The sequence below is a fragment of the Ruditapes philippinarum genome, unplaced genomic scaffold (genome assembly GCF_026571515.1).
Source record: "Ruditapes philippinarum isolate M1 unplaced genomic scaffold, ASM2657151v2 ctg3755_1_1_1_1, whole genome shotgun sequence".
Lineage (NCBI taxonomy): Eukaryota > Metazoa > Mollusca > Bivalvia > Venerida > Veneridae > Ruditapes > Ruditapes philippinarum.
The window spans coordinates 71086-86103 of NW_026852410.1; the positions used below are offsets into that span (position 1 = coordinate 71086).

At 32.3% G+C, this 15018-nt stretch overlaps 3 protein-coding genes across 5 annotated transcripts in view; 2 read left to right on the forward strand and 1 right to left on the reverse strand.

The window, feature by feature from the left end:
* LOC132759584 (hepatocyte growth factor-like) overlaps nt 1–15018 on the forward strand; it is a 91799-nt gene that overhangs the window by 44571 nt on the left and 32210 nt on the right. The gene's annotated exons all lie outside the window — the stretch shown is intronic.
* Nucleotides 1–15018, reverse strand: part of LOC132759562 (uncharacterized) — an 82924-nt gene that overhangs the window by 23794 nt on the left and 44112 nt on the right. The window lies entirely within an intron of this gene.
* LOC132759538 (CD109 antigen-like) overlaps nt 1–15018 on the forward strand; it is a 43821-nt gene that overhangs the window by 835 nt on the left and 27968 nt on the right. For all 3 annotated transcript variants that reach the window (XM_060751337.1, XM_060751330.1, XM_060751345.1), the window contains exons 3-17: nt 891–1051; nt 1788–1813; nt 3027–3195; nt 3963–4033; nt 4630–4764; nt 5374–5410; nt 6594–6678; nt 7177–7291; nt 9206–9370; nt 9654–9743; nt 10252–10455; nt 10949–11047; nt 11820–11891; nt 13127–13324; nt 13875–14024. In XM_060751337.1, the coding sequence (XP_060607320.1) occupies nt 891–1051; nt 1788–1813; nt 3027–3195; nt 3963–4033; nt 4630–4764; nt 5374–5410; nt 6594–6678; nt 7177–7291; nt 9206–9370; nt 9654–9743; nt 10252–10455; nt 10949–11047; nt 11820–11891; nt 13127–13324; nt 13875–14024 (1777 nt within the window). The remainder of the gene's footprint in view (nt 1–890; nt 1052–1787; nt 1814–3026; nt 3196–3962; nt 4034–4629; nt 4765–5373; nt 5411–6593; nt 6679–7176; nt 7292–9205; nt 9371–9653; nt 9744–10251; nt 10456–10948; nt 11048–11819; nt 11892–13126; nt 13325–13874; nt 14025–15018) is intronic.

The window sequence follows — 15018 nt, forward strand, 5'->3', positions numbered from 1 at the left end:
GGGTAATATAACCTGTTTTTTCCATTACATATCTCATGCTATACTGTACAATTGCAATGGGTAATATAACCAAATTACACATTTATGTAATTTCATGATATGCTTTACTACTGGAATTGGCAATATAACCAGTCTGTACTTTATATTAATATCTTGATATACAGTACAACTGCAATTGGCAATATAACCAATTCATACATTTTCACCGCATGATATGTTTTACAACTGAAATGGGAAATACAACAAGTTTTAACTTTATATTCATATCTTGATATACTGTATAAATACAATGTGTAATATAACCTAATTACATGTTTGTGTAATCTCATGATATGCTTTACAGCTGCAATGGAAAATATAACAAGTTTATACGTTATATTTATATCTTGATATACTGTATAATTCAAATGTTTAATATACCCAATTTCCACAATTTTTATCCTATGACATGCTTTACAACTGCAATGGAAAATATAACAAATTTATAATTTCTATTCATATCTTGTTATACTTTACAACTGAAATGGTAATATACCAATGGTTACACTATATTCCATAATTTGCAACATGCAGTTGGTAATATCAAGTTAAAACATAAGCTTTGGTGATATATGACAATAACTTGTTAATATAAGAAGTTTAAACATTACCTTTGTAGCACAAGTTTAAAAATACATACGGTATAATGCTGGTATAAACAATTGGTTGAGTAATCATATTTTACATTACGAAAACAGTGACATGCTGGTTTATAACCTATGCGTAATATGCTATTCAGAATATATGTAGATGTTAACAACAAAAACGAAAATAAAGATACTTACAAACACAAAACGTTCATAATCATATGCCATGTTCTTGTAAACGGAAATATGTCTTTGTAATGAAAGGACACACTGGATTGTCGTTCCTGACAAGTACACACCTGGAGTTCCGCTTCCGGTGACCTTCACCTTCTATAACACGTCTGGCGTTGATGTAAAGGTACAACTGGACCTGCTTTCCGATAGTCATCACAGAGTAACTTCCCTTACGCACACTTTTAAAGAAGGTAATTTATTATTTTTGTGCGCCAAATATTTTAAATACATATTCCATGCTTGATCAAATATAAGCAGTTATTTTCTGTCTTGGAAATCTTAACAAGAATCTCTATCAGAAATTTTTTTTTTGAAAATAAAAAAGCTTTTATATTAAGAACATCTGCACAATGTACCTATTTCAAAGTATGAGATTTTAAAGAATTATAGTCTATCCCCTAAAACGAAATGGTTACAGTACATTGTATATATAATTTTTATATATTATGTTTATCTGTTTAAGAAAGAGCAAAGTGTGAAGTTCCCACACTGTGATATTATATATTTAGTGTTGTTTATTGTTTATAAATTAATATATGATACTGCACTTTTTGTACAAGTCCTAAATAAAGTGATTATAGTATACAAGTCCTAAATAAAGCTATTCTGATGCACATGTCCTAGATAAAGTGAATCAGCAGTACAAGTACTAGATAAAGTGATTCTGCTGTACAAGTCCTATATAAAGTGATTCTGCAATAAAGTCACTCTGCTACACAAGTCCTAGATAAAGTGATTCAGTAGTATAAGTACTAGATAGAGTGATTCTGCTGTAAAAGTGACTCTGTTGTACAAGTCCTAAATAAAGTGATCTGCTGAACGAGTCCAAAATAAAGTGATTTTGCTGTACAAGTCCTAAATAAAGTAATTTTGATGTTCTGATATAACCTCTTTATTTATAATTTCTATAAACTTTTTTTCTCGCAGGAAAACCAGGGTTGTTACAACTGCAGGTAAGAGTTTTGCCTTTCAGTTGATGTTCAAAAATACAACACACGGTGTGTTTGTGTGTGTGTCGGAGGGAGGGGGGATAGGGGACTTTTTCGCCTGCATTAAGTTTGGTGTAGTTTTAACAGCGCGATTAATATGAACGCGGATTTCGTACCAAAACTATAATCAATACCTTATCATTGCTGAATGTTTTTAATTATCTTTTTCTTCATGACTGATATATTTTTAAATGCGACATGGGATAACTGTCATTAAGGGTTTGTTGTTCTTGGTTTTTCATGTATATTAGTTTTAGTAAACAGTATAATACACTAAATGATTACATATTGAAGCTTTTGTAGTTGAGACCTCATGTTGTCACCTATGAATCTCTTTAGCACGACAGTGCCTTCGTTATCAGCTAACCCTCAATAAATAATTCGTTGTGGACTTGTTTGAACTCTCTGTGTGTGCGTGCATTTTGGGTTTTAGTGATTGAAATTAATTTGATCCAAAAGAATTGCAGTTTTTCGGATGTATCATAACATATTTAATTTCATTGGTAATTTGGCTAAATTTTATCAATCCAGTAAATCGATAGTTTTGTTAAAATACAGTTGATAAAATTATTGTTTAAACATTATTTAAAATTGGTTAGTGTTTAATATGAAGCTACATTCTTCTACGTTAAATAAGCCGAGGGGCTGCACCGTTCTTGACCAACTTCATTTTGTGAATGCTTACCAATACTAACCTATACTCAAAGAAAATCTTTTGAGTTTTATGAACGTGATTACATTGTATATAATAATATATATATAAAGCTATCACAAATTCAATTCATTATATATTTTTGAATAGTATGGTGGCTGATTTGTGCTATTCGTGTTTCGCCCCGCGACTCCGCCGAACGAAAAAGTTAAAATTAGGGGTCGCGGAGCGAAAACACGCTTATAAGCGAGGGCGCTAGGTGAACACGCGGGTGGCGCGGAGCGACATTTAAGAAATAAAACGTCGAGTGCGCGTACCAAAAACTCGCTTTTTAGCGGGGGCGCCGGGCGAATATTTTTTATATTTAGCATGTTTTTGCCTTGCGACCACGACTGCTGAAAGTCGAGAATTAACAAGTCAAAATGGCGGGGTCGCATGGCGAAAACATTTATGGCACAAATCAGCCACCATAGAATATACATTTCCATACCATTGTTGTCACATGTACTTTATGTTTTTCTTAAGGTACCAAATCTATCAGATAATCCAGAAACTTACTCTCTCCTGATAAATGGACTAAGGGGTTTGTTTTTCCAAGAGCATGCAATCTTACACCATGATTCTGGTGATATCAGTGAAATGTTCGCCGTACATATTCAGACAGACAAGGGTATATATAAGCCTGGACAAACCGGTAAGTCTAGGTATAAATTCGGACAGAAAAGGGTATATATAAGCCTGGACAAACAGGTAGTCTAAATATATTCGAACATACATGGGTATATTTAAATGGACAGACAGTTAAGTCTAGGTATATATTCAGACAGGAAGGGTACTATATGTAAAATATAAACAAACAGGTGAACCTACTTATTTGATTTGTTTAAGGACACATCAAGATATATTCAACAAGCCATGACAAACAGGTCGATCTACCTTTATATGTAGTTAGACAGAGTGAAGCTTTAGGTACATGTATTTATAAACATGAGCAGGTAAACTTTACCAACAAAACAGTAAATATTACATTAGCTTGCACAATCAAGTAAGCCTAGACACAGATTAGGGCAGTTAAGTTAAGCAGCTAAATTCTATTGGATGGATAAAAACGTATGCCTATCTTCAAAGAAAAAAATCGTTTCTTCGACAAGAAAAAGAAAATACAAATAAGATAGCCTAGGTACACAATGGTATAACGCCGTGTTTTCATAAGGAGATTAAACACCTTATGTTGTTACCATTTGCATATGCTAAAGAAAAACACTTAATGTTTAAAATATTGAAATTATATTATTATTTAACATAATAGAAAATGTGTTAGTTTTGCTTTAAAAAGAAAAGTTTCGCACTTTATGTCTAAACAAATTATTAATTAACTTTATGTATCAGTGAAATCACATCCCAAATACATTTGCAAGGCTTAAGTACATGACTAAAATTACTCACACATTTGTCTTTCAGTGCGTTTTCGGACATTTGGGATTTCGTCCACAATGTTGGTTTATACGGGACAACTCAACATTTCGATTACTGTAAGTATATGTTAAATTCTGTTGTTTTCATGGCAGTATTATATTTGTTTTATTTTGTTCATGGTTTTTGTGCTGCATCAATATTGTAAAAGTAATATAGCGACATCTAGGGTTGAAGGCATGAAACCTAAGCTTGATTACTCGGCGTAATATTTCAAACTTCACAGGGTACCTGGTGTATGAGTAAACAATATGGGAGGGATTCTCTTAACATAGAATGAAAAATATGATTGCAAGTGAGTTGCCCTTTTTTTAAAAATACACAAGAAATTAAAGAATTGGTCCACTAATGTTGCATATAATTATATTTTTTTAAAAGAAATCTGAAAACAAAGTTTGTTGAGGGTACGAACTTGCAACTTCTGGATTGCTATGCAACCATACTTACCACTAGACCATCGGGATGTTAGTATCACGTTAAGTGTCGAAACCTTTCCTATCATTAAAATCAATTGGTAAATCTACCGAAAAAGCTTCAGAGTTTCAGGTCAATATTGCCAAACAGTGCTACCGATTTTATCGTTTCTTCAATTAATATGTAAAATTTCACTTCTTTCAATCAACATTATTAAATTTGGAATGTGTGAACATTTCAGGATCCGAAAGGAAACATAATGAAGAATATGGTGAACGTATCGGAATCAAATTATGGTGTCATCGAAGATTATCTTATAATGGACTCTGAACCGGTTCTTGGTACATGGACAATCACTGCAAAAGTTAAAGACAGGGTAAACAATGCTGCAATTTTGGTCAGAAATTTCTCATGTTTTTTAACCGTAATATTGAAAATATTTCGTTTTCAGTTTACAGTTTCATTTTTTTATTCTGAAATACTGTTCCATCTTGGCATTTAACAAATTAATATAATGTTGTCAAATGAAAACAACCCTTATACAATTTTTCTAATAGTTTAAACTGATAATTGTTTTTTCTATGTTATGTTTGTTAATTTTATTTTGATTTTCTAAAATTGAATCATAATTTTGAGAGCATCTCGACATTTTCGTTGTACATATAAGTATCATTTTATGGTTTATTTAAATTGTATTCTATATTTCTTCTAAATCTTCCACTCTATCGATGTAAAACTATATATTTTGATTTCCTATTTCTATTTTGAAATCAAAACATTAAAGGGACTCCACTGTGTTGTTTTACATGAAAGAGCTAATAATAATAATAATATGTTTTTTTCCGAGATTTGATGTATCTTAACCAATAAATTGTGTTCAAATTTTACTTTTATTGTGCAAAATGACCCTAACATGAAAAACGTTGCAACGCTTTTCACTCACATTGAGATAAAAATTGTATTGCAGAATTTTCCATTCTTTCAGGCTGACAAAGTCAAACATTTCATTGTACAAAAATACGGTAGGTTGTTACGATACATCTTTGAAAAAACCTATCTGCGGATGTTTCTAAATTCAAAATTTCACCATTTTTAGTGTTAAAAAGTTGAATTCTGCTTAAGCCGGTGCTAGGGGGCGTGGACGGTAACTTGCACTTTCCAGTACCGTCCATGAACAGGCTCAATCAAACCGAGCCTACAACATTTTACACGTATGCCGTGTTTGGCTTTCTTTAGGGATTCTGTTCTGTACTACATGTACATAATTAATTATTATAACCTACCCGCCCCCCTAAAAAAAACAAAAAAAAAACTGTTGCCCTCATGATTCTAAACGAAACAGTTGACAAATCATTTTATTTTTTTTTTATAAATGAAATATTGAGAAATATTGATGAAATAAAATGCGTATTTTTTCTTTTCGTATTTTCACTGTAAACTTTCTTTTTCTCTGCAGTGAAACATATTTTCCGTATTTTCACTGGATTCTTGCGTTATAAAAGGAGAAAAAGTATTAAAAGAGCCCCCTGAAAATTCAAGTTTTTTCCCATTAATACAGGATTTATTTTCATATTGTGTGCCACTCGTGAAATATTTATTTTCATACCATTCGCTGAAAATATATCCTGTATTTATAGAAGAAACTAGCTTATCCTCTGTATATTATTTTATTCATGGACAGTGTTTGTTTGTGTGTTTGTTGTACAAATTTATATATTTACCATAACTGGGACATGCATCAATTGGCTTGTATATGTATGTCGCTTTTTCGTGCACGGACAATTTAAGCAAACTCTAGTATTACATTGCTTGTTCTAACTTATTCTGACCTTTCTTAACATGTGCTCGTTATCAGACTGAAATCAATGAAATCCTTTCGACGGTCATTCGCACCGTACCTCTGCTCAGGCAATTACAGAAGTTTCAGTTCCTTGCGGAAGTAATTGCAACTAGTACTGGTAAACTGCTTGACAGCCTGCCCAGGAATGATGCGGTGGTTGAACTCTACTCTAGTGAATTCAATGTGGCTGTCGTGGTCCTGAGTGAAAACTACCAACCCGAACAAGTGGTATACAACCTCATTTACAACATACAGGATCTTTTAGCAAGCCAGGAATCTTTGGGAAAGAAATAAAGTCAAAATTTTATATTTCAAGGAATTGTGATAATAAATTTTCACTATACTTTCTCTTGTCTAATTTTTAGTGCTTCCAAAGTTTGATATAAAGATAGAGCTGCCCTCTTACGTCGTTACCACGGACAACGAAATGCACGGTACCGTCAAAGCAACGTAAGCTTAATTCAATTCTTATTTTTTTTCTTTAGATACAAATGTATTTTTTGTGTCCCTTATAAAATATATTGGATAAACGCAACAAAAAACTAATGAGATAATGTATTTTTATGCGTTAAAATCTTCATCTAAGGTAGCGACGTAGCAAGGACCTGTTTTGTTCTTCAACTTTTTGCACAGCAAACTTGTGATTTCGAGAAATTCCTACGGTAAACCTGAGAAGGGAACAGTAAAATTATGTGCCGTCATTTTTCTTTCCCGATATTCGTACGATAAACCTGTGATTGATACAGTAAAGCTATATGCCGTAATTATTTCCAGATATTCGTACGGTAAACCTGTGATTGGAACAGTAAAGCTACATGTCACCATTTTTCTTTCCATATATTCGTACGGTAAACCTGTGATCGGAACAGTAAAGCAATATATCGGCATTTTTCATTTCAGATATTCGTACGGAACAGTCAGGCTATATATCGGCATTTTTCTTTCCAGATATTCGTACGGTAAACCTGTTATTGGTACAGTAAAGTTATATGCTGACACAGATTATGGCAGTGCTCCATGGAAATATAATGGTGGCGGAGTGATGGTGGAATTAACATTTAATGTATGAATTGTTTATGGCTTATCAGTCAACGAATAGCTTATTGAAATGGTATTGCCCTTCCCACCATTCTGTACGTCCGGAACAATATCTTTTACATTTTACCTTGACAATTGCCATACAAGTTTTATAAAGATATGGAAGAACATTTTAAGAAGGAATTACAAAAATTTAATTAAACTACGGCCTTGTATTTTTTGAAGTTATTTCCCTTTTTACTTTATAATGCATTTATATAAACTTGAAAACTAAATCCGTTTCTTGAGGCCAATTCAATTTGTAAAGTATTAATAAAGGATTTGAAATCATAAACTTAACAGTGTAAAACATTACTCATAAATACTTCTAATCGAAACACATAATTTTTTTTGCAAAATTTTTGAGTAAACGACCCTTAGGTTAATTATTAAAATTAGCAAAAGGCAAAATTAGGAAACCTAAAATCGATCTTGACACTTATTTGCATGATTTTGATATATCTTAGCATAAATATGAATTTTAAAGGGGAGGGGGCGGTTGATTTATAACAGTTCCATAGAAGTTTACCTAAGTTTAATTGATATTTTGGCTCTTTTAAACATAGAAATACAAAATTAAGTCATTTCTAAATAAAAAAAAATGAATTGACCTGTCTGCTTCGTTAAATCCAGACTGTTCTGAATGTATGGTGAATATTAAATTCAACGAGTGTGTTGTTTAGTAATGGCATTTTCTTACTAAGGGCCATACCGTAGCATAAAGGGATTACAGCGAAATTACCTCCCTTTTTAAAATAATCATACACACTTGATTGTCAACCTTATAAGAATGTGTGCATGTGATTCATCATGTTTTATGCCCGTGATACCTTGATTTAGAAACCCAGTCTTGGACAAACTATAGCCCTAGTGTTTACATCCAGATTCCCTGGTTAAGCACATTTTGGTGTCTTCAAAAACATATTTTGTGCCTTATATCTACTCAACAAAAGATTAGTTCAACTTATCTAAATGGCACATTATGCCAAATTAATGCTTATATGTTATTTTTTTTTCAAAAGTTTTCTTATGTTGTCCAGTGACATTTTCAAAAAAGTTATGGCCGTGTCGAACTAGTAAACTAATGATCGCTAGCCGCATGAGTTCAAACCCTGTCAGGGGCAAGTCGCTCTTTCGTTTAGCAAGAAACTTTACACTCATTGCTCATTATTGGTTTATTCCAATAACGGATTCGAAAGTGAGTCTTTAAGCTTATAGCTTCCTACACAATCAAACTCAAATAAATTGTGAATAAACGAAAAATTTTACTCAATGGCCAATTACCCCAAGCATGATTGCATCTATTGCTTTTTTTGGTCATTATTAAAATGTGGTGATAAAGTGGTTTGTATGGAAGTCACAATATTTTTTCATTTTCCATTTGTTACTTGTTGGGCAGTTTATTTCGTATTCAGCGCTACTTTCCTTAACTGATAAACACCGTAAGTGTATGGTGGCTAATTTGTGCCATCTGATTTCGCCCCGCGACCTCGCCAAGCAAAAGTTCGAGAATTAACAAGTTAATATGGTTGGGCGCGGAACGAAAACCCGGTTATTAGCGGGTGCGGGGCAAAAGTTTATCTATTAGTTTTTGCTCCACGCCCCCGACATTTTAATCTTGTTTTCTCGACTTTTCGTTTGGCGATGTCTCCGGGCAAAAACACGAATGGCACAAATCAGCCAATATAATTATATGTGGTTTTCATCACATTATTTTCAAAACGTTGTAAAACATGTGTTTTACCTTTCTAAAGAACGGAAATAATAAAATCTGGGTCATAATGTGCCTTTTTTCAAAACTGGTATACATCCATGTTTAATAACATGTTAAAAATTCCAACCAATTAGAGACTGTTGAAAAGGTATGATTTTAATTTTTCTACATCTTTGTTTTATTTAGATTAACGGAGAAGCTAAATTTACGGTTCCATTCAGTCGTATACGAGACGAAGCTGATCCAAATACATATGAACCCCTGGTCCAAAAGCTGGCAAATTATCATCTTACCATTAAAGCGTCCGTAACAGAAAGCATCAACAATATAACAAGAAATGCTACAGCTCAGGTAGTTTTTTGGGGTAGTAAATCATGAATAATGTTAAGATTTAATACTTTATTTATTATAAAATTGCCAAGATTTTGGTTGTTAAATGTTTCAATTATTTCTTCACACTGCTGTTTATCACATAACATATTATTAATAATAATAATAATAATAATAATAATAATAATAATAATAATAATATAATAATAATAATAAAAATAATAATAATAATAATAATAAAAAAACTTATAATTATACTAATACTAATACTAGTACTAATACAAATAATGATTAAATTTTGTAGGTGAAATTTTACAAGGTGCCATTTCGTCTGTCGTTTGATACCGCACCAAGTATGATGTTTTTTAAACCGGGATTAACGTATCATGGTCGAGTAAGTAACTTTAACTATTCACTTACAACTTTGCAGTGATTTTTCTGCTTACATAACAGACTCCGATTAAAGGCCTCTTCCCAATTGAAATTTTCTTAAAAATCAGGCAGTTTTCCCAAAAATCTGAACTTAAACCTGCTTTTAATTTCCCAAATTAGCAATTTTAGCGATATTTTTTTTTCCAAAATCAAGAGGGCTAAGGCCTCTTCCCAATTAAATGGGAAAAATCTCTTGAGTGAGTGACATAAACGTATTATTTTATTTATGTATATATATTAATTAACATGAAGTATCATATTCATTATATAATTCAGAATATTTGAGTATTGTTTTCTTTATTAGTTCTTTTTAAGTGGATTTTGGTTTCTACCTTTTACTTATGAACATAAAGTAAAAAAATAGAATAAATATAAAACAAGTAATTGTAAAAATCGCAAAACACCTGTCTTTAACACTTAACGGTGCATTGGATGATTTAATGAATAAGTTTTTTCCCCCATTTTTACAGGTGTCATTAACACAAGCCGACGGTAATCCGGTCATTTCATCTTTACCGGAAGTGACGCTTGTAACGTATGTGAAATACTACGACCCGGCTTTGCATTCATATAACGCTCATTACTTACGGGAACAAACATTGGTTCCTCCAGCAACGGGCTCGCTTAGTTTTAGTGTAGACCCACCAGAAAATGTAGATTCTCTTCATATCAAGGTAGTTTACCAAATATTATATTGAAATAGAAATTATTTAGTTTTGATGGTTTCAAAAATGAACTTCATTTACTTCACATGTATTACTTTAAATACATTTTCAAAATTGTCGTGAAAATTATCATGAATCTGAAGGCTGTATTTATCATTCGGAATAAGTTCAAAACACGTGATAGTGCATGTATATGAAAATGTATTAAGTTTTCAGTTTACCTTTTTTATTATCAATTTGATTTGATAAAGATATTTATATGTTGTTACATTAAGTAATTTCTCAAGATATTGAGTTGTTAAGAATATTTTTAGTGGCAAAAACAACAACAACAACAACAACAACAAAAAACAACAACAACAGCAAAAAATAAAGAGATTAAATTCAAACGTCTGTTTCAACAAAGTCGAGTGTTATTGCTACATGTAGAAAAGATAAGCTAATATTGTAATATTGTCTCGACAGTCCTAGTATTTGCATGAACAATTGATGAATATTACAGGTTGAGTTTAGAGGACTATCTGACATGATACATATCAAAAAACCTTACTGGGTTACTGAGGCTGGAAATATCCAGATAAAGTTAAACTCAAAACAAGTGGTGAGTTTCTTTTACATTTTATGCAGCTTGGAATTGCTATTTAGATATCTGGGAGCAAGGACAACGTCCTTTGCTTACAATTAAATTTTCAGTAACTCAATAACTTACAATAACTCAGCTGGGTAACTGAGCTGGGTAACTGAGGCTGGAAATATTCAGATAAAGTTAAACTCAAAACAAGTGGTGAGTTGTTTTTATATATTTTATGCAGCTTGGACTTGCTACTTAGATATCTGAAAGTAAGGTCAACGTCACTTGATAACAATAAATTTTCCAGTAACCCAATGATTTAACTTACAATAACTCAGCTAGGTAACTGAGCTGGGTAATTGAGGTTGGAAATATTTAGATAAAGTTAAACTCAAAACAAGTTGTAAGTTGTTTTTATGTTATACACCGTTGGATGTAAAACGTACCTAATTCTTGTTTCTTTTTAAACACATACGTACATATAGATGTTCATAAAAGATTTTTTTACGCATTTTTTTTTAAATGACAATATGCTCATATTTGGTTATCAAAGTTAAGCTGAAATGGTTATATATTTCAAAAGATAGACTCTTATAATGGTGATGGATCGAAATTTAATTTAAAAAAATGGTTTAGGTAAAATTGCCGAAAATATAAAAACAAACTTTTCATCAATTGAACATTACAGACACATTCTGAATTGTGCATTTTTAAATTGTTAGTTATGCCTTATCACTCACATACATACTTGATTTAAAATCAATTTGCAACATCTTTTGAAAAATATTATTTTGTGATTTAGACTGTGGGACACAATGCATCGTTCTTGATCCAGAAAGCAAGGGAGCTTACACACGAGCATTTATTCTACGCCGTAAGTAATTTTATTGTTTCATATTGTGTCTACACATTTTTTAATCGATGAACACAGAAGTAGCTTGAAGTGTATTTTGACTTTTTGTGGATATATTTATTATACGTTATAATGCTATGTTTTGATCCCTTTGATTAACCTTGTCCTAAAATTTATCGTACTTATGACAATCTTATGAAAAATATATTAATTTGAATGAAATAAGACACGATCAGTGGAATTATTATCATTTTATGATCGATAACTAGACTCAAAACAATATTACGTTGATGTTAGTTTGATGTCAAGTCTAAGTATGGTAAATAGATGTTCACGTTGGAGTTTCTGTCACATCCAAGTATTAAAGAGATGTTGTGTTAAGAAAAAATGAAAAATACTTCAACAAAATTCGTTCTTCGACTGGTTTGCAAGGCCTGTATTTTCTGCATGACAACGTTTGTGCACACAAAGGAGCTACTGTATTTTGTTTTTGAGAAAAACGAGTGGCTGTCCTTAAACACCCATCGTATCCCCCAAATTTGGCACCCTGTGTCTTTTTACTCCCTCCTTGACTGAAGAATATCACATTTGACAAGTCATCTCTACAAGAGTAGGGGTGGACTTGGGTTGGCCATGTTTTCAGTTATTATAAGAAATGACGGCACAGTAGGACTATGTTGAAGCATTTAAAAATTGGATTTAACGTCTAAAACTAACTTAGTATTTCTTTATATTTTAGTAGGAAAAGGTGAAAGGAAAAATGTAATGTTTTTTCTATTTTGTATAATTTATTGCCCGTATTGCATTACATATTGACTCAGCCTCGTACTGTCGTACATGTACGATTTAAGTGAGAACCGTTGCGAGATTAAAATAATCGTTGCAGTTAAATATTCTTGTAATTTTTCAAGTACATATTTCCCACCACTTGGCCATATTTTATTTTGTTTGGTACTAGTATTTTTTAGTTTGGTTTTACGTCAAACCATTGTTTGGTGGTTTTTGGTTGGGTTTTGCGTCGAACCAACAGCGTATAGGTCATAAAGTGACTTTTCAGCTTTACTGGTGGTGGTAGAAGACCTCCGGTGTACGATCGGGCACCGGACCCAATATCATGCATATCAAGCATTGCATTCACTATGTTGAGTTGTATAGACCATAATGTTTTGGTAGATCTTTCTTACACTGAAATATACCATAAGTCCTACTGGATACTCGTTAGTTATTTCGTATGTTATTTGATCATATACTTTTAGGTGGTTGCCAATGACCGCATTGTCCACTCAGGAGTTGTATATGATGATGGGTCTAGTTCAGTACCACTGTCCTTTGTAGCGACCGAGAAGATGAAACCGCACGGAAAACTCATTGTGTATTATTTTACAAATGACGAATGGAACGCTGATGCCACGTATTTTCAAGTTCAAGACAGTTCCAAAAAGTTCAGGAATAAGGTGAGGTATATCGGATATGTACCGCCGTCGATGATTATATAACGACAACTTTCATTGGTCAATTGTGACCTTCATGTATATACAATATATATTAATACATTTATGATCATTAGAATTATGCATGTTTGGAACTTGGAATTACATAACACAAACGCTACGCTCATAATTTTAATATCTAATACATGATTTGATGCAATTTCATTGATCCAATTTCTATTTAAGGCTACGCTATATTTCAAAGTTATTTCAAGGACTTGACATATTATGACCGTGTTTTATCGATTGTTTGCCATTATTATAAATGTGTTTGCACTATAAATTATAAAGATCTACTCCAGAAAGAAATGTATCTAAATGCAGCTTAAAGTTTCATCTTCAGCAATAATGATAAGCAGGCCTGCATAACATCTAGTTTGAAGGAAATGGTGAGAGTGGTGACAGGTTTAGGGTTTAGCTCGAAAAACTCCAAAATTGAAAATGAATAGTTAAAATTGCAACTCTATTTTAAAAAACTCAAGAGTAAAGTAATGGTGTGATTTTCTACTTTCAGATAGCTCTGTCATTCAACAAAGCAACTGCAGAGCCCGGAGACTCTGTGAGTTTATCCGTTTCTACAAATCCCATGTCGTTAGTTAATATGTTGGCTGTAGACCAAAGCGTAATGTATCTGGCTAAAGGAAATGATATAACAGGAAATGACGTAGGTGTATATTGTATTATCTTTTTTGCCCTGATAGCTAATTGATTTGTTACAGATATGTTATAGCATGCGTACAAAAAAAGAAATATCGTGTATCATGTAATTGTATCATACAAAATTCGTTCATAATATTTCATTATATTGTATCATACAAAATATAAAATGAATAATTCAAAACCTCAAAGCGGCTAATTCTACGACAAATTTGCTTTAACGTTACGCTCTATCCCCTTGTGGCTGAGGGGTTGCCTTTCATGGTTCAGGCATCAGAATTGCAGAAACCGTTTTAAAACCCTACTTGATCGTAAGAGGCGACTAAATGCGTTCGAATTATTTTCTCAGCTTCAGCAGGTAACGTGGTTTTGACCAATGATGTTGCTTTAAGTTTTGTACACCCGAGGTTAGCAAAATCATCTTTAACTTAAATTGTCTTGGTTCGCTGTAAAACAAAACAAACAAACTTACAAACGTTATGTTCTAGTTATTTAGTTATTCAAACTCTTTCGAGATTGTAAACCGACTAAAATCCACTTTCGGGAAAAGGATATCTTTTCATGAAATGCAAACAAACTTGAAGTTTAGCCTACCCGATTATCACAAACGAGGAGAGCATTTTATGTTTTTATCACACACTGCCGGATCAAGATACATCCAGCCAACATTTTAGAACCATCAAACTTTTAAAAAGACAATCATAAGCATAGAGCTCGACCTTTTGAGTGAAGTATAAATCTATTTTCAGTAGGTAATAGACAGCTGAAAATTGCAATCGTTTGTAGCTTTTATCTGAAACCTTTCAACAAAAGAGAAAAACAAAACAACAAAACAATAGTAGCATCAGCAGCAGCAGCAGCAACAACAACATTATTATTTTATGCATTTACATTGTATAAAGATGTTAAGAGACATCTTGTTTTACATACTAAACGCAGAAAGCATATGAAAAAGAATACAGATCTATTAAATCGTTTAATTAATGTAAATTATTAATCAA